General features: G+C 46.7%; 1 protein-coding gene across 6 annotated transcripts in view; it reads right to left on the bottom strand.

Moving 5' to 3' along the window:
• Positions 1–12620: 12620 nt before the first annotated feature.
• Positions 12621–17688, bottom strand: part of CD151 (CD151 molecule (Raph blood group)) — a 31922-nt gene continuing 26854 nt past the window's right edge. For all 6 annotated transcript variants that reach the window (XM_079308966.1, XM_079308963.1, XM_079308961.1 and 3 more), the window contains 4 exons: positions 17465–17569; positions 16454–16609; positions 15484–15570; positions 12621–14747 (listed from right to left, as the gene is read on the bottom strand). In XM_079308966.1, coding sequence (XP_079165092.1) covers positions 14688–14747; positions 15484–15570; positions 16454–16609; positions 17465–17569 — 408 coding nt within the window. In that variant the 3' untranslated portion in view covers positions 12621–14687. The remainder of the gene's footprint in view (positions 14748–15483; positions 15571–16453; positions 16610–17464; positions 17570–17688) is intronic.

Here is a 17688-nt window from a genome sequence, read left to right as displayed (position 1 = left end):
TTAAAAAAAATGTAGAGGAAAAAGAAAAGCCCTCCTTGGTTGCTCTCATTACTATTCTCAAAACCAGAGTGCAGTGGAAGCCAATGGCAGTCTGGTATCACTCCCTCAGACAGATGTTACCCAAGGAGCCTCAAAAACACCTGAGCAGAAAGACTAAGTCACAGCAGGCACTAGTATTAGCTCATGCAGCCTTTGACACCCTGTGTGCATCACAGCTTTTCCTCAGGAGCTTGCAAATGCAGCATTAACCAAAAAAAAAAGCCATTTCTGTAATGTGGCAAAGCAAACAGCTTATCGTGATCATGTGAAAAGTTATCTCGAGAGTTTTGTCCTTGGGAGGGTTAGGAGCAGCAGAGCTTAAATCCTATTGCAGAAAGAGTCTGAAATTTTCAGTGGATTTCTGTAAATCCCATCTTTCACCCCTGCTCATTGGTAACCAGGAAAGTAATTCCCTTTCTGCTGTCACTTCCCCTGTGCTACCTTCTGCAGCAGTTAATAACGTAAGAGTATTGGATCTGCCTTCTAACCTGCCAGATGTCTTTGGAAAGAGCCATTAAATATGCTCACAACAACCACACTTTTTCAAGACAATGTAAAAGATGTGTATACACAGAAGAAATAAAAAAACCTCAGTTTTCCCTCAACCAAATAAGCCCTTAACAAAATCAACAGATAGGTAGCAGTGGGGGAAAAAAAGAAGATAAATGGTACTGAACATGTAGTCTTTAATGACATGAAGAATTCTGTCAGTTGAAAGGTTTCTGAAAAATACAAAAATCCCACCACTCCTCTGCAGTCACTTATTCACTTCACATGTAAAACATTTTGGAAATCTTTCAAGTCTGTCTTGATAAGCTGTTGCAGGGCTCCCACTAACCCAGGTCATGGTTTAACCCCAGGCAGCAACCAAGCCCCACACAGCCACTCCCTCATTTCCCATCAGTGGGAATGAGTCTCTCTGGGGAGAGAATCAGAAGGGTAAAAGCTGGAAACTCGTGGGTGGAGATAAAGGCAGTTTAATAGGGAGAGCAAAAGCAGTGCACAAGCAAAGCAAAGCAAAGCAATGAATTAATTCACTGCTTCCCATGGGCAGCAGGTGCTCAGCCATCTCCAGGAGAGCAGGGCCACATCAGACACAACAGTTTCTTGGGAAGACAAATGGCATACTCAAAATGTCTTCCTCCTTGTTCTCCCTCACTTTGCATACTGATTTGGTTTGGAATATCCCTTTGGTCAGTTGGGGTCACCTGTCCTGGCTGTGTCTCCTCCCATGCACCCTCAGCCTCCTCCCCAGCATGGCAGTACCAAAAGCAGAAAAGCCCTTGGCTCTGTGTGAGCCCTGCTCAGCAGTAACAAAAACATCTCTGTATTATCAACCCTGTGTTCAGCACAAATCCAAAACACAGCCCCATACCAGCCACTGTGAAGAGAATTAGCTCTAGCCCAGCCAAAGCCAGCACACCTGGTAGTGGAGAGCAAGCACAGTCAGAAGTGTGGCAGGAGACCCTCTGTCACCCAAGGCACAGCCTCCCTTCACACACCACAGTCACACCAAAATAACACAGTGGTGCCTGTGACACAAGGAGCTGAGGCCATGAAAGTACAGAGGAGCCTGCTGCTGCAGCTCAGCATCCTGCTTCAACCTGGAGCATCAGCACCAAGCTGTGTGTGCTTGGGAAGCTTTACGTTTCTTGAAATGACAATTTTAAACAAAAAAACCCCCAAAAAACCTCTTGATCATAATTCTGAGTCCGTCTGCAGGAAGGAAGTGAAATGCTTTAGTGCTGATCCATAATGAGCCTCAGGTTTTATATCTCTGAAGCAATTTTGCTCTGAAAAACCAAACCACCTCTTGTGAGGGTCTCGCCCCAGGGTGATTTACTGAAAGATGTGTGCTAGGCTTTTGTTCTTCCCATGACTTTTCCCTAAATGTAGTCTGGAATTAGATACTAAAGTCTGTCTTCTTGTATATGTTTCTTGTCTATATAAAGAAATATGAAAACTCTCAAAATCCTGATTAAAACCATCACACAAAACCCAATAGCAGTGTATTTCCATCAAGATGTCTAACTAGCCCTGTGGCTACAAAGCTGCATTTCACTGATAATAATCTGTGAGAACCCAGAACAGGAGCTACCTCTTTCCCTGCAAATGGCCCTACAAGAAAAATCAATTCTTGCCCTGAAAAAAATAAAAAACAAAAACAACCACCAAACAAACCAAAAACAAATACCCTATTTGCCTCTAAAATCAGTTTAATTCCAAATAGTTTCTAACTTCACTATGGATCCTAGTAAGAAAATAGCATCTCTACTTAACTCCTCCCAGAGCAGACCCATGTGCATCCAGTTAATCTCAATTGGCTAGCAAGATTTTCTTATTACTGAAACTTCTCAATTGAGACATCTCCAAGATAGCATTGCTTCCACCTGGCTCTGACTGCCCAGAATATAAACATAGATTTGCTTTCCCCTTCAGTGCACTTGCACCACCATTTACACTGTGGCTTTGCTTTCAGCTCCAGTTTTTATTCAGTTCCTCCAGCCAGTGAGAAAACATTTTTAATTGCTCAGTGGGGACAGCACAATAAAGATGTTTGAAAACCCAGGACAGGGAGCACGTGGCCAAGCCTTTGGCTCTGCCATGCTGGATGGTTTCATGTGTTGCCCACTGAAGTCTGTGGGAGTCTTTTCATTAACTTCAGTGTGACTTAAATGACCTGGTAGCCTGTGGTGCCCTACACCACTCGGGTGCCCAGGATTAATTCATTTTGTTAAGTTCTGCTAAGAAAAGCTGTTTGAGGTGCCCAAGCCTTAGGCACTCAAAGAACTTTCAGATCTTGCTGCAGACTTCAACCATGTGCACCTCTAGCACATAAGGCCATAGAAGAAAATAAAATGTAAGAAGTTACCTTTGGCTGCAGTGACTCCTGCCACTCAGGGGCAGCTGCAAGGCTTTTCTTCTCGCTGGTGTTTGGAAGCAGCACAATATTTACATGGGAGTAAGTCTTGTTTAAACCCTCATTGCTTTCTCCTTCACATTCCCTTCCAGAAATAGATAGGGAATGTAGAGCCAAGTCATGCAGAAAATGTCAGGATTTGCACCCCTAACCTAATTTCTCCTTCTCCACAAAGACACATCTTCCAGACTCTGTCAGTCATCTTTGTGGTGAGCTACTCCTTGTCTTGTGCTGTAGGGCACAGGCAGCAGAGGTGAAGCCACTGAGATCCCAAGCATCCCATGAGTTTCCCCACAATTACTTTCAGGATACATTTGCTCCTGTGTTGAACAGTGAGTCTTCTAACAGGCAAGCCAAAAAATTCATGCAGGAAAGCCATTAATTTATCAGGAAAGCCTTTCATTTATCCCTCCCAAATACGATGCAAGTGTTTTAATAAAATGGGTTCATTATTTCCTGCTCTTTAGGAGATGAACAACTCAAGATCAAAGAAAGCCACGGAACAGCTGACAAAAAGCTAAAAGCCCATAGACTTTAGGGAGCTCAAGAACCCTGGCAGTTAACAAAGCAAGTGGAAAAGGCTGTGGTCAAGCCTTTCTGTAGGCACTGATGATTTTGAATTAACACACTGCCCATCCCACAGGCTGGATATAGAGCTAGGAAGAATACTGAATAGACTCTCTTTGGGAATCAGATCTTCTTTTAAAAGCAAGCCTTCTTGGAGAACTCCAAGAAACAAACTACTTATCAAAATAACTTTAAATGAAACAGTGCCAAGAGTAGGACAGCTGTGCTCAGCACCCACTTTTAGATACTGACCTTTCGTGAGCTGCTGCTTTCCACATTTTCTAGTGGTTCACCACAGCTGTATCTCCAAGCTTTGAATTTCTTCAGAGATTACCTAAATGTCACTTTCCTTGCCAACATCTCTCCAGAGACCCATTCCAAGTGCAGGAAGCTTAACAGGAATCTTTCCTGAAGTACTTTGGGTCCATCCTATCCCACTCTCTGCATTCTCCAGGCTGGTCCACAGCAGCAGCAGAGACTCCCTTTGCCCATCTTCTCATAACATCATTGCTCATGTCTTTCAAAGACAGAAAAAGGCTTCAGCTCACGGTGTGTGTTTAGGGACAGGCCTTTACAAGAATATATAGGCTAGTTGCTGTGAGCTTTGGGCAACCAGCGCCTCAGTTTCCCTTTCTGAACTCTGGAATGGCAAATCTCACTCTTCAGAAACCATCAGAGATGAGCAACAAGGAGTAGCCTAACCTCACCCAAAACCTGGTGTCTTCTTGCATCCTTCTTTATCAGCAGCCCCTATCATATACCCTCAAATCCTAACAGAATATTTTCAACTAGATTTAAAAAAAAAAACTTTTTGAGACTAAGGAAGTCCAGTGTGGGAACTGCTGATGCAAAGCTGCTGCCCTGAGCTTTTGCAGAGTTTGAGATCAGCAGCATCACTGTACCCAGCAATCCAGAAGGTTTATAACAACACAGCTAAAGCCCAATTATCCCCAACTATTTACTGAGAGCTGCCTTGAAGTACCTCCCCCCTTCTTTGTTTCCCTTTTAATGAAGCCTTCCTTCCAGCAGTGTGTGTGAAAGTGTGCTCCTTCCCAGGCAGTGATAGGAGGGAGAAGGGAGGAACATCCACTGCATGGAACAAGGGGCTAAAGGGTAATCAGAGCAGTGGCACCCACCCAGGGCTAAAGGCTGTCCTGATGAAATGGGATGTGCTCCTCCCAACACTGAGCAGCCCCCACCCAGCAGCTGATGGGCTCTGCCCAGCTCCTCACCAATACCATAACAGGTACAGCCAAGCCCTTGAGCCTCCTATTTCCAAAGAGAGTGGGAATTCAGAACTTCTGTAGTTGAATTTATAAATTTATAGGCAGCAATGCAATAGCTAACGCTTGGGCTGGAGATAAAACAAGAGGTTTTGCTGAAATTCCCCCAGAAAATTTAAAACAAAAATCAGATGAGTGCTGCTGTAGGCCTTTCCTTGTAATGAGATGTGCAGCTGAAGCAATTACTAACTTTAGTTTTTTTAAAAAAGCAATAGCAGTTTGACTAGAAGATCTTCCTCCAGGAATGAGCTAGTAAATGAAAGCATTAAGTTAATAAGGGCTTGAGTGCTTCAGATCATTACAGAGATGGCCTACAGCTCCACATTTCACCAACTTGATTTTTTTAAAAATATATTATTGTCAAAACAGCTCAAAGAAAAGCCCCTTTAGATCCACTCAGTATTGAATGCAGCCGAGACAAATGGCTGCTTTCCTCCATTAAGCAACATTTTTAAAAGCAAGAAACTAATAATTAGATTCCACTGATGAAAAATTGCTTATAATAAATAAAGAGAAACAGGTGCCATTGGCCTTGGCAGCTTTCATGTCAGTGACCTGAGCTGCTACTGAACCAAATGAACATAGTACTGCAGGAGCTGGGAGCAGCACCATGGAGAAACCCCCATTCCAGCTACAGCCAGAGACATCTTGGGATCTAATTCCTGGTGTTGGAGCAACAGCCAGGGCAGCCTGTGGTTCCTGCCAGCCTGGCATCCCCACAGTTAAACCCCTTTTATCCTTCATCTCAAGCCACCAATGGGCAAACTTGCTTTGGGGCAGGTCCAGGACTGGGACCTGTGCTGTCCAGAACAAAGCTGCAGCCTGCACCCAGGATCAAGGTGGTCATGCACTGCCTGATTGAAGGTCCTTTATAACTCAATCTAAAACTTATTCTAAACTCTGAATGTGATCAACTCAACATAACCAGAGAGAACTGCAGGCCTTCACTCCCTTCTATACATCCACTTCCAGGCTGGTTCACAGAATCAATTATGCTGGAAGGCCTGTGAGGAGGATGGAGCCCAGCCTGTGACTGAGCATCCCATGTCAACAAGACCATAGCACTGAGTGCCACATCCAGTCTTTCCTTAAACACCTCCAGTGACTCTACCACTCCCCTGGGCAGCCCAATCCAGTGTCTAATCACCTTCTGTGAAGAGATTCTTCCCTATGTCCAACGTGAATCTCCCCTGGCACAGCTTCAGACTGTGTCAAGTCACTTGTTGCCTGGGAGGAGACCAACCCCCACCCCTGAGCCTCCTTTTCCCCAGGCAAAACAACCCCAGCTCCCTCAGCCAAGTTCCAGAAGTAGGGAAGTCATATTGCATATGAGGTTACTGCAATATCACAAACTTAAGCTGGTTATTTCTTTCTTCTTTATTTTAAAAGATACAATATTCAGGCAGCTCAAGGAAAAACAACCTTTGGATTTTGTCTGCTCATAAATCCATCACAACAGCTTGGGGGAAAACAGTAAATAAGATATTGGAAGAAGAGCACAAGAGGCCAAAAGAAGAGCATCTGCCTCTGGATGTGCTATTTGCAACCAAAGTCAGGTAGCAGGCTGTGATATTAGTGTGTGGTATTGATTTGTTCTTAATCCAGAGAAATGCCCCTGTAATGAACTCTGCTGTGCCCTTAATGATTTCATATTGAAGGATGTTAGGTGCCTTGCTCATAACAGAGTAACAGCAATTCCAAAAATAGCAATCCTCATAATAAAATGTTATTGAGAATCCTGAATTTCAATATAAAAGGGACTCTGCTGTACTCAAGGGCTTACAAGATACAAATGCATACTTTAAAAAGTTGTATTAAAGTCATGTTGGTACCTGAGTTACAGAGACACCGTAAGATGCCACTCCAGGGAGCAGCTGAGCCCCAAGTCCCCAGGAAACTTTTAGGCAGATGTAATACAGACTGGATTTAATCCCACCAGATGATTGGGGCTGGATGTCTAGAAAGGGCTGAGATGCTTTTGTGAGTTGCCTGCAGGGCAGGAGAGCATGGCTGTGGTGCACCAGCAACCATCAGGGACAGCTCTGACAGCACAGGGACACAGGGACGGGGTGCTGGGCCAGCTGCCACCTGCCTGGTCCTGCCTCTGCTGCTCATCCCAGCCTCTGGCAATGCCCCTTCCAGAGGGTCACCACCAAGCTGCCACTGCAGCTGCTGCAAGGAGGCTTGTGGGAGAGGGTGGAAGCCAGCAGCTTCCCTGTGGGAAGAAGCATTCCCACCATGACCTGGGCCACCACAAAGAACTCAAGAGCTGTGAGCACTAGGTCTGAGGCTGACCTCACTTGCAGGTGATTGCCCAGCTTTGTCAGAGCTGCAAACAGCAGCCCCAAATTAAGCCTGCCAGGCTTCCTGGCCTCTATCAGCACAGAGCTTGTCCTGCTGGCTGGCCCAGGGGCAGGACCCCAGTGGCTGGGAAGGATGGTGGCTCCCCATCTCCCACCACATGGCTGGTGCCAGAACCCCTCTCTCGGACTAGAGGAGCAGGAGGGAAGACCCAGCCCTGCAAAGAGATGCTGAGGAGCAGCTTCAAACCTTCAAATAACCCTCAGGCACCAATCAATTTCATTAAGAGCGACCAGGGGCATCTCCTGCCACCTCAAGCAGGACTGGGGAGAGGATTAATTAGCTGGAGGAAACAAAGGTAAAAGTTTGCCTCCTACAAGCCCCAAAAACAAGCTCAGAGCTTGGTTTTTAGGCTATCCAGGATATAGACTGGGGAAAAAAAATATTAGCCAATTATGCCTTATTAAAACCATAATTGCCTTAATGACAGCCCATTGCTCCTGACCCCTGCCCAGAAGAGGATGTCAGCCAGGCTGCCCCTACCTACAGGCTCTGCATGTGGGGGTGTGGGGCAGGTGGGAGTACCTAAGGGGGCTGTGGATTGCTGCCTGCTCCAAGACCCATTCCTGAGGAAAAGTAGTATTATAAACTGGACCAGAATGGTGAACTTGTTCCCCTGAACTGGTTCTAAGCAGGTGAAGCAGGAACTGTCTCACTCTCCCCATAACCCCAAACTCCCTCTCTGCTCCAGCCTAGTTCCTGCTAACAGTTAACCCACAGGCTGGCAGCACCTGGTCCTCCCCAGGGAGATAAGCAGCATCCTTGGACCCTGTCTCTGACAAAGGCTCTGAATCCTAAAGCAGTGAAATAAGAGTAGCAGTGCATGGAGAGCAGAAGCTATTTGCATCCACATTGCAGGAACCTCTGCCTGCAAGAGCAGAATCAAGTTAAGTCAAAGCTCCAGGCTATGTGAAACCAGAAAAAAATGAGCAATTCTAAACCATAATGGTTTTAGAAGAGGAGTGCCACCAGAGTTCAGCAGTTTTGTGGGGTCATAACTCCTTTGGAGCAGTATTTTTATTGTTACTTACATTACAGGCAGAGCTGAAAAGGTGCAGCTGTGGCTGGGGCTCTGTGGAGCTTGGCACAGCTGGAGCAGGCACTAAAAGGAAGTTTTCAATCTAAGAGGACAAGAAAAAGGAAACACTGTTGGGAATTAATTTGTCCATCGTGCTGAGCAGGCCCTGGTGGGGGGCAGGGCTCAAAGGTGAGAAGAAGCTCAGCTCTCACTGAGGTGCAGGATGGACTTTTCCTGCACTGCTGCCTGCTCCCTTCCGGCACCAGCACCAGTAAAATCTGAGTAGCTGCTCATTTCACCAAAGGGGTCATGAGCTCTGCCAAAGAGGTGTCCTCCAACCTCCAGGCAGACTGGGGACACAACTCCTGTATTCCAGTCAGAGCCATAGCCACGTCCCCGCCAACCCGCTGCTCTGCTTGTGAAATGCTGCCTCTTCTCGCCCACGTTTGTTTAAATTCAGTTCACTCCCTGAAGGCAGAGTTGGTTTTTTGGTGTAAAGGGGGCCAAGAGCCCACATTTGTTGAAACTGTGATTTTAATAGCCTGATCCCAAGACATTACTTGTGGTAAGTGAACTGTAAAATATAAGTGAAAAATGTATTTAATACATATGTAATCTTCACTGTTCCGTGATTTAGGGCTATACTCCCCGTTTTGGGGTTCAGGATTTTTCAATCTGGAACTGTAGACAAACCTCAAATGTTTCTTTTGAGTAATCCTGCCACAACTGCCAGCTAGAGCCTAAACAACTGAATCATTCATGAGCCCATCCGCAGAGCACGAGGCATTCAGCAGAGGAAAGAGCACGTCAGCCTTTAACTGGTTGCTATTAAAAACCTGGAAAAGGGCGGTGGGAGAGGGAGGAAGGAGGAAAAGGAAATAAATTATAATGTTGATCATGTTTGTGGAACGATGATGGAAGAAGGATGCAAAACACAAGGACAAAATGTGAATTAGCCTGGGATATCTTAGACAGCTGGGCATATTTAAATGGGACAAAATTTAATTTAGTTGAATATAAAACAGGTCCTGATGATGCTGAGTATATAACAGAGGAATAACATGCAAGAAAAGAAGAACTGGATGTGGAGGAACATGCCTTCAGATGTCACTTTGTAGTGACATTTACTGTTACTTCAGTCTGGAGGGAACAGAGCTGACATCCTCCAGGAGTGAAGACAGCAGCTGAAGTCCAAAACCTGAGCTTGGTGCCTCACATTTCAGGTCAACATTGCTTAATTTTGCACCCCAAAATGGACAGCAAGGAATCAAAGCATGTAAAACAACTTGGGAAAGCAACCAGTCACTAATAGCTAAACTGTTTGGGAGGGTAAAAAGGTGATTAAACAGGAAGTTCTCTCAGGAACTGGGGAGGAGGGAGAGGGGAACCATGACTCTGGAAGGATCAAGCACATTTTTCTGGTGTCAGACTTCTGGGACAAAGAGGTTCCAGCCCTTTTGAGAAAAATAAGAAATATAAATCTCACCTGTAAGGGTTTCTGTGGGCTGTGGAAATCCTCCAGCATGGCAGGAAATCTACAGGTGTACATAGACACATAAAAGGTCAAAGCTCTGAAGTGTTACCCCACACCCCTGCAGTGCCAGTGCCTGCTTTGGTTGTCTCTGACCCCAGGGTGCAAGGGGCTCAGTGTGACCCTCACACTCCCCCATAGCTGCCAGGGACACATGTGACAACTGTCACAGTCACGTCTGGGACTGCAGGGGGGCAGGGTTGGCTGTTGCTGTCCCAATGTGGGGAGAGAGCAGCCAGATCAGGCCCTGCCAGGACACAGGGCTGTCCCTACATCCATGTGGGTAGAAACTGCTCTTCAGCAACACAGTTCACTACACAGAAAAATGAAACCTGGGAATGCCTTATGCTCAGCAGCTCATCTTTGCAGAGAGGAGCTGTAATCACAAGAGGGAAAGCTGCTGATCCTGATGGCCTCCACCCATGCAGCTTCCTTTCTGTTAATGCAGGAGGAGCAGTGCCCTTTGAGGAGCATTAAGAGGACTTCAGATCCCAGAATGGGGCACTTGGAATGATGCTGGAATGAGTCACTGAATGCATTTGGGGGGCATCAGCATCCTTGCTGCTCATGTGATTACAGCTCCTTTGAGAGCACTATGCTCCCTCCCCATAAGGAATTTGTCATCTTCAAAGGCACCACATGAATCTGCTCCCCGTTGCCTCCGTGGCCTGCTGGGAAAGAACATTCCCCTTTGCCATTTCCCAAGCTGGATATATTTGTCCTGTCTCACCAGGGAGGAGAGTATCACTGCCTGAGCCTCGACTTTCCACTGCTGCAGCCGTCCCAGCCCATCAGGAGAACAAGAACATTACAATCACCACTGAAGGGAAGCTTCATAAATGGCAAAAGAAAGGGGCACCAAGGCCCCTCTAGGGGAAAAATTCCCCCCAGTTAAATGGCAAGAGAAGAAAGGGCATGTCTGTGAACTGATTTGGGGTTAGAAGCAGCCTGGTAGGGGAGCATAAAATACTCATCTTCTTTGAAGCGACAGGAATAGAGCGACAGGAACAGCCCAAAGCTGGACCCTTGCAGAAGCTGCTTACCACTCCAGCTGTTTTCCCTGCCATTCCTGAGCAAACTGTGCTGATCACCTGGCCACCCCAGGAGCACAGACCCTCCAGAGGGCTGAGCTAACTGCTGCAAAGGGCAAATAGCACCGCTGACATCCCCAGGTCCAAAGCAAGACAAGCCTGTGCTCCTGTCTCCACAGAGACCTGAGGCTGTGGGGATGCTGTGAGATGGCAACTGCACCTTGATCACGAACTCTGCAGAAGCCCCTCCAAAGAGAAAGAGAAATCGCCTTAAAGCAGCAGCTTCATGCTTAGAAACACCGTGCTCCAGACGCCACAGACACCACCCCAGGACAGTATTGCAGAAAGGGGGCTAATTTCCCTCTGGGGTGGGAAAAGGTGGCTGTGGCCACACACAGGGGAACAGGACAGCCCCTCCTTCTCGGTTTGCGCTCCAACTCACTTCTCCTGGAAGTGGGGCTTGGGAGGAGGTCTCATAAATGTACACAGTCGCATTCCTGTTTTACCCAACGCATCCCAGGAATGCACGGCAGCCCTGCAGCGGGGTATTGGCTCGCCCCGGCACTCCCGGGTCCGTGTCCCCGCACAGGCAAACACACCCGCGGGTGTTTTGGGCAGCAACCTGTGCTCAGAGCCGAGAGGGGCCGGCTCAAGCTACCAGCCTGTCCTGAGCACCGCGGTGCCGCAGCCCGGCAAGCGGGCGGGTTGCCGGGGCTGGAGGCGCTTTGCTCCCTCCCGTGCGGGATTCCCGGTGCCGGGACACCGCCGTGTCCCCATCGCCACCGCCGTGTCCGTGTCCGTGTCCGTGTCCCCATCGCCACCGCGCGGCCGCGCCCCGCACTGCGGAGCGTGCCACCGGCATTCCCACCCGCATCCCAGGGTGGACATGGAAAACGGCATCGCTCTGCTCCCGCCCTGTACCTGCCTCTGCTCAGGTCAGAATCCCATGGAGGTTCCAACAGGACACACTGACACCCCTGTTAATAATAATAATACACTAATAAATACCAATACTAACAAATCTGCTATTCATTCTAATAAATAACCATAGCTTTAGGCTGCAATAGCTGTAGGTGATTATAGTACTGGATCCTAAAACATGATATTGTAAATAGAATTGAATAGAACCCAACAGTAGAATTTTTGGTAATTGTATTACAGCTAACACCAATAGTATAAATGTTAATGTTTAAAGGAGATTATAATAAATACTAATAAAATATACCAATTAATACTAATTAATAATAAACATTATTAATAATAATAATATTGATAATAAATTAATAAAGCTAATAATCACCCCTGTCACTGCCCTGACAGGACAGAGGGCAAATGACAGGTGACACTGCAGGCCACTGAATGACCCTGAGGCCTTGGGTTGCCCTGGACTGCATGAGCATATTTTGATCCATCACACCAAACTGCCCCTTCTCATTAGACCCAAACTCATAATAATTAACCCATGTCCTCATTTGGCCCCTTCATCAATTATCAGAGCTTCAAATGCCCTCATGTAACCTCTACCAGGGACTCCAATGACCTCAGGTAAGCCCAAATGATCTAAAGTATCCCCTCTCAGAGACTCCATGACCTCAAGTACCCCAAATGATTTTATGTAACCCCTGTGACCTCAAGAACCCCTGAGGTTCTGCACCCTGAGCTCTCAGGGGGAGCAGCCTGCAGCACCCACGACAGCATATCATAACCAGGGGCAGGGGCAGGGATGTGAAGCAGACTCTCCCCCAGCTTCCTTCCTTCCCTGTCCCTCCATTCATCTTCTGCAGGAGCTGGGTCCTCAGCAGCAGGATCTGAGCAAGCCAGAGAACTCACCTGGGAATGGCAGCCCTTCAATTGTGCCACACACAGTCAGTAGAGTCTTAAGCTTTATTTTTCTATTGGCCAGCAACTTAAACTGGGTTAAAAAAAACCAAAAGCAATGAATATTGTTACATAGAGAAAAAGTATAAAACAGCTCAGTGGACACAAGCCATATTACTGCTCATTTCTCATTCTTCCTGGCCTCTCCCAACCCTGTACAATGTGTTTGAAGGGAATGGGCAAAGGCAGCTATGAAGATATGCTTAAGAAATCAGAAATATTGCTTCAAGCAACATGCTCAATATTTTCCTCTTAGTTAGTAGTCAATACTTGTTAAGGAACTTTACTATAAAACAAGATATAATTTAGAGATTTCTCCTTTAGATCATTACAGAATAATTTAGATTTCTTTCCTCTCTTTCTTACTGTTGCAGAACCAAGGATACATCTCAGTTCCTACACCTCTCTTTCTGCATTAGCTGAGGATTATTTCATAGGACTGATAATGGAAGTTTCAGATTGACCTGCTCTGAATTTTAACATGTTGCCCTTTAGCTGCAGTCCACAATTTCTGTTCTGTGAACCAAAACCCCCACAATGCTGCAAGACCCTTTACTGGTCTGGATGATTCTGCTCATGTTGGCCATCTGCTGCTGGGGACAGGGCTCAGCCAGCACTGCTAAAAGGCCAGAAGAGGGAAGAAATTTATTTAGGAAGGTCTGAGCTTTTCTTCACTGCTTAAAAACACCAAACTGCCTTTTCTGCTGTTTCATGAGTGTAACAGGCATACCAGGAAGGAGGGAACAAGACAAGAGGAACACAAGATCCTGTGAATTCAGGCTACAATCCTGAGGGCACCAAGTCCATGGCAATGTCCTTGTCCTGTATGTATCCAGGATTCCAATGCAGAGACAGTATTTAATTAAAACCTATTCCTCAGCAGCAAATAGCTAACCCAGCACTATCAATTTACCAAGTACGCTGGGGCAGCTGGTTGAAAGTGACTCTCCTGACTTTCTTGGCAGTAACCAGTAGTGAGCTTCCAAAGCCAGAAAACCCTCAGCTGATTAACAAGCTCTTTGGAGGCTGAGAAACATTGGTGTATATTCATTTCCTGCCAAGGCAGGCAAAACTGGAGGTTTTAGTAAGAAAAAACAAACCAAGGAAACCTCTCAACATGTAACAGATGAAAAAGGTATTTCCACTAACTGAACAGGCCAAAGATTAGCAAGATATGGCAGCCCCACAAAAAGCCCAGTTCTTCATCAAACCTCATCAGGGGATAGGGAGGTGGAAATAAAACTCCTCACTCATGCTGGAAACCAGTCAATAAAGCAGGCTAGACCTCAAAACAGCAGTCCATCATCTTTGCTCCAGAACTGCTGGGAAGCAAAAGGCCTCTTGTGGCTCCTAATGGCACTCTGTTAGTGGCACTCAAGGAAGAGGAGGAAGAATTGCTGAGAAATCCTAAGGTAGCCTTAGGACCCATCTTGTCAACATGGGTGTCACATTTCAGCTGCACCAAGTTGTGCTCCCAATCAGCTGGGCAAGTAGCTCCTGCCCCCAGTAACCAGGCAGTCATCCTCTCTGCTGGAGAACAGCTGTGTAAGGACACTGGTGCACACTTGGCAGGAGGGAGAGAGCGAAATCTTCCATGTATGAGAAACAGCTCTGTCTCCAGCTCAGTGCAGAACCATCACATGTCCTCACAGTCAATGCCTGAGCCAGCTTTTAAGAGAGCAAACCATAATTCTCGTACAGCATCCTGATGGCTCCATGTTGGCCTGGGAAAGCCTCAAGGGAAATGGCCTTGGAGAAATCTTGCTTTGTAGTGATATCAAGGGACTGTTGTGATAAAGCTTCTAGCAGAAGATCCACAGCTCTTTTGTTTCTTCACACTGAAGAGGACCTCCTGAACTCCTGGCTGCCTTGTACACAGCAAGGAGGGTGACTTTCCCCAGAGGGGTAGGTAAGGCAGTGCATGGTTCTAAAGGCATTCAATTACAGAGCCAAGTCCTCAAGTTACAGACACTTTTGGTGGTGGTGGTAGTGTAGAGTGGTCAGGTTGGCAGGTGCTAAGGGAAGTGGCAGAGGGGGAGCAACAGAGCTCTCACAGCTATTAATACGGTTCTGACTTTAAACTCTTGTACAAGCAGCAGGTGAAAATCATCCCAAAGATCTACAGGGTGAAGAGAAGAAAGAAATACATGAAAACCACAGAAAGGATGCAGTGGAGTCAGCAACTTGAAAACTAACAGTTCAGATCCACTCTGGAGTGTCAGCCAGCTCCTGCCTGGAGATAACATACTCCAGCTTGCAATAGGCAGCAGGAAAAAACATTCTGTGCTAATCCTTGTAATTAATCAGTAGCTTCCTGGGGTGTAATTTGGCTGCTTGCCAGAACAAAGGGGAAGATGAGGAAGTCCCAGACACATCTGCATCATAAAAAATATCCTGTGCCCTCCCCTCTCAAAATGAGAGTGCAAGCCATTCCCATTCCCCACCTTTATTCATCACCCTCTCGCAAATCATCACAGACCCACAGGGCTGTTCCCCAACATGACACGGCTGAAGGAAAGATTCTGGATAAGTGGGGATAATCCTTAGGATCCGGGTGGGAAGGTCCCTGCTGAAGGGCGGGCAGTTACAGGACACAGCCACAGGAGGGCTTCCTCGGGCTGCCGAGCCACGGGCTCCCACAGCCCCGGAGCACAACTCCTGTCCCTGCTGGACACCCACCGTCACCTGCAGGGAATTCACCACACCGCCACAAGGGCTTCTGGTCTATCTCAGGTCCCCGAAGTACCTGGCAACTTTTTGCCAGGCAGGGAAGAGCATTACCCCATCTATTTTCCATCCCTCAGCTCAGAAGTTCCTTCAACTTCTACCCCAAAACTCCCCTCAACTGTTTTTACCTGCACACAAGCAATGCTGATGCCCACTGCCCCGATAATTTTCAGATGCTCTTGAATGAAGTTTTCCAGCTTGGTAATGCAACCACTCTGCAGGGTGAAAGGAGGGACATGGAAAATCAGCTTCATTTTAACCTCTTGTTCGCTTTAATCCAATGTCTGTGATCCTTGAAAGCAGCACTTTAAAAAGTGGTGTCTGTGAGCAATCTCTTCCCCTGATATCTCTGGAAAAGCTAAGCAGATGATGTGAACTGCATCATGCCTGGTATTGCTCAGGACCAGCTGGCTCAGGAACTTCTGAACAAACCCAAAGTGGCTGCTGGCAGCGCATGAGAAATGCAGAAGAACCAACCAAATCACACACAGAGTGTCATTCTTCTCTCAGGTATGTGGAGAAAGATTCCCTCACTCACTGCCTAGCTCCTGCCTGGAGGGAATGTTTATTCCTGTGAGGCCAAAAGGCCAAGGAAATGCTGCTAAGTGCACCCAGCACAACTCTAACATAACTGAAGCCTTTTAAGAGTAAATTCTTCCCACTGCTATTTATTACAGCAGTGAGTTTTGGTGTGAACCTGGAAAGCCAGGCTCTGTCTATTTCTGCCTTGCAACTGTCAATCAAGGACAAGAAGTATCTCCATTTGCACTCCACAGAGTAATTCTAACCACAAGGAGCTGTGTCAAATGTAGGACTTGCATCCAAGTCTCCTGCCAGAACCAACAACCCCTCCTGCTTCCTTCCAAAATTAATGTACCCAGTGGTAACAAACAATTAATTATTTTCCTCTATATTTACCTATAAAATAACAGTCTACAGAGCTGAACACTCAGCTCAAGAAGTCTATTGTACATTCCAATGATTGCTACTGACTTTGAAGCCTACTGCAGTTTGCAGTAATAACCCAACACCACCACTCCCTGCCCACCTCTTTACACAGTTTGTGACAGGTGGCTCTGAAGCCCTCCTGCTCTTTACCTCCTTGTAGATGTTGGAGGGATGGTCTCTTCTGCCACACAGGTCAGTGATCGTCTTACAGCAGCTGTCTGGGACTTTCCTCCCACTGGCCTCAGAAGATTTGATCCACAGGCTGTCAGCCCAGTCCGTGTAGTTGTTGCTCCCACAGCACTTGAACTGCACACACAGAGAGCAAAGGCTGAGCTTGCAAGCACTGCAACCTTTTTCTCCCTCTTGCCTCCCACGTCAAGCCCTGGGCTTCACCCTCCTTTGCAGACACTCCAGCTATCTCATGGGTTTGTTTTTTTTATAATTATTACTGACTTTTGAGAGTTTCCCAAATGTCCATTTAAATATCAAGTTCATCCATCCTTCAGCAGCTGTGACTTTTGTTTACTGCTGGGACAAACTGTAACCAGAGTGCACCTGCAGCTGCCTCAGCTCATAACTGCATGTTAATGATGGCAACAGGATAAGTTTAATTACCAGTTACCATCACAAATGCACCTGCTATGGCACTTTGCAAAGAGTAGTCCCTGTGCTTTGAAAGTGCCTATGCACAAGGGTCTTTTCTGTGGGAAAACCTGTCAGAACTGTGGCAGCCCTAACCTGAACCACCCCTGAGCCAGGCACAGCAAGCAACAGGGGCAGGAGAGCTCTTCTTTCATTACATTTTGATCTCTAGGGTACTGAAAAGCTTAATGAAAAATGTCAGCAATTTCTCCAAAGCTTTGAACTGGGAAAGTAGAAGCAGCTGTCAGAGTGACTTGGCAGCTCCAGTTCACTGGGAGCAAGTTCAGATATCATTTCCCCAGTGCTACTGGTCATGCAGTTCAATGATCACAGCATGCAATTCTGCCAGTTGCATGGCTCAGGCCCTGTACCTCACCCAGTTTTGTCTTGAATCAGAACATACACTGAGCCCAGAGAAGAAATACCTGTATTTTTTTTCTTCATCAAGAGATACCTTTTGTGTGCTTGGTTTTAAGCCCTGAAGTTGCATTAGATCTCTTTGCCTTCAGAGACACCCACCTCCTGCTGCAGTTTGTCCACTGCACTGGTAACACTCTCCTCTCCCTCCCTCCGGTACTTCTGGGTCATGGTGTTCTTCAAATTTTGCTTCAGCTCCAGGCTCAGCTGAATGGAAGAGACAAGTGGGATAAAATCACAAGGCAAAATTACACCTCAGAACAACTCAAGACCTTGCATACATTCCACTGCCTTTGCTCCAAGAGGAAGACAGAGAACCCAGTGGA

The sequence above is a fragment of the Erithacus rubecula genome (assembly GCF_903797595.1).
Source record: "Erithacus rubecula genome assembly, chromosome: 6".
NCBI lineage: Eukaryota > Metazoa > Chordata > Aves > Passeriformes > Muscicapidae > Erithacus > Erithacus rubecula.
The sequence above is the reverse complement of the archived record's forward strand: the minus strand, read 5'-3'. Positions and strand labels throughout refer to the sequence as shown.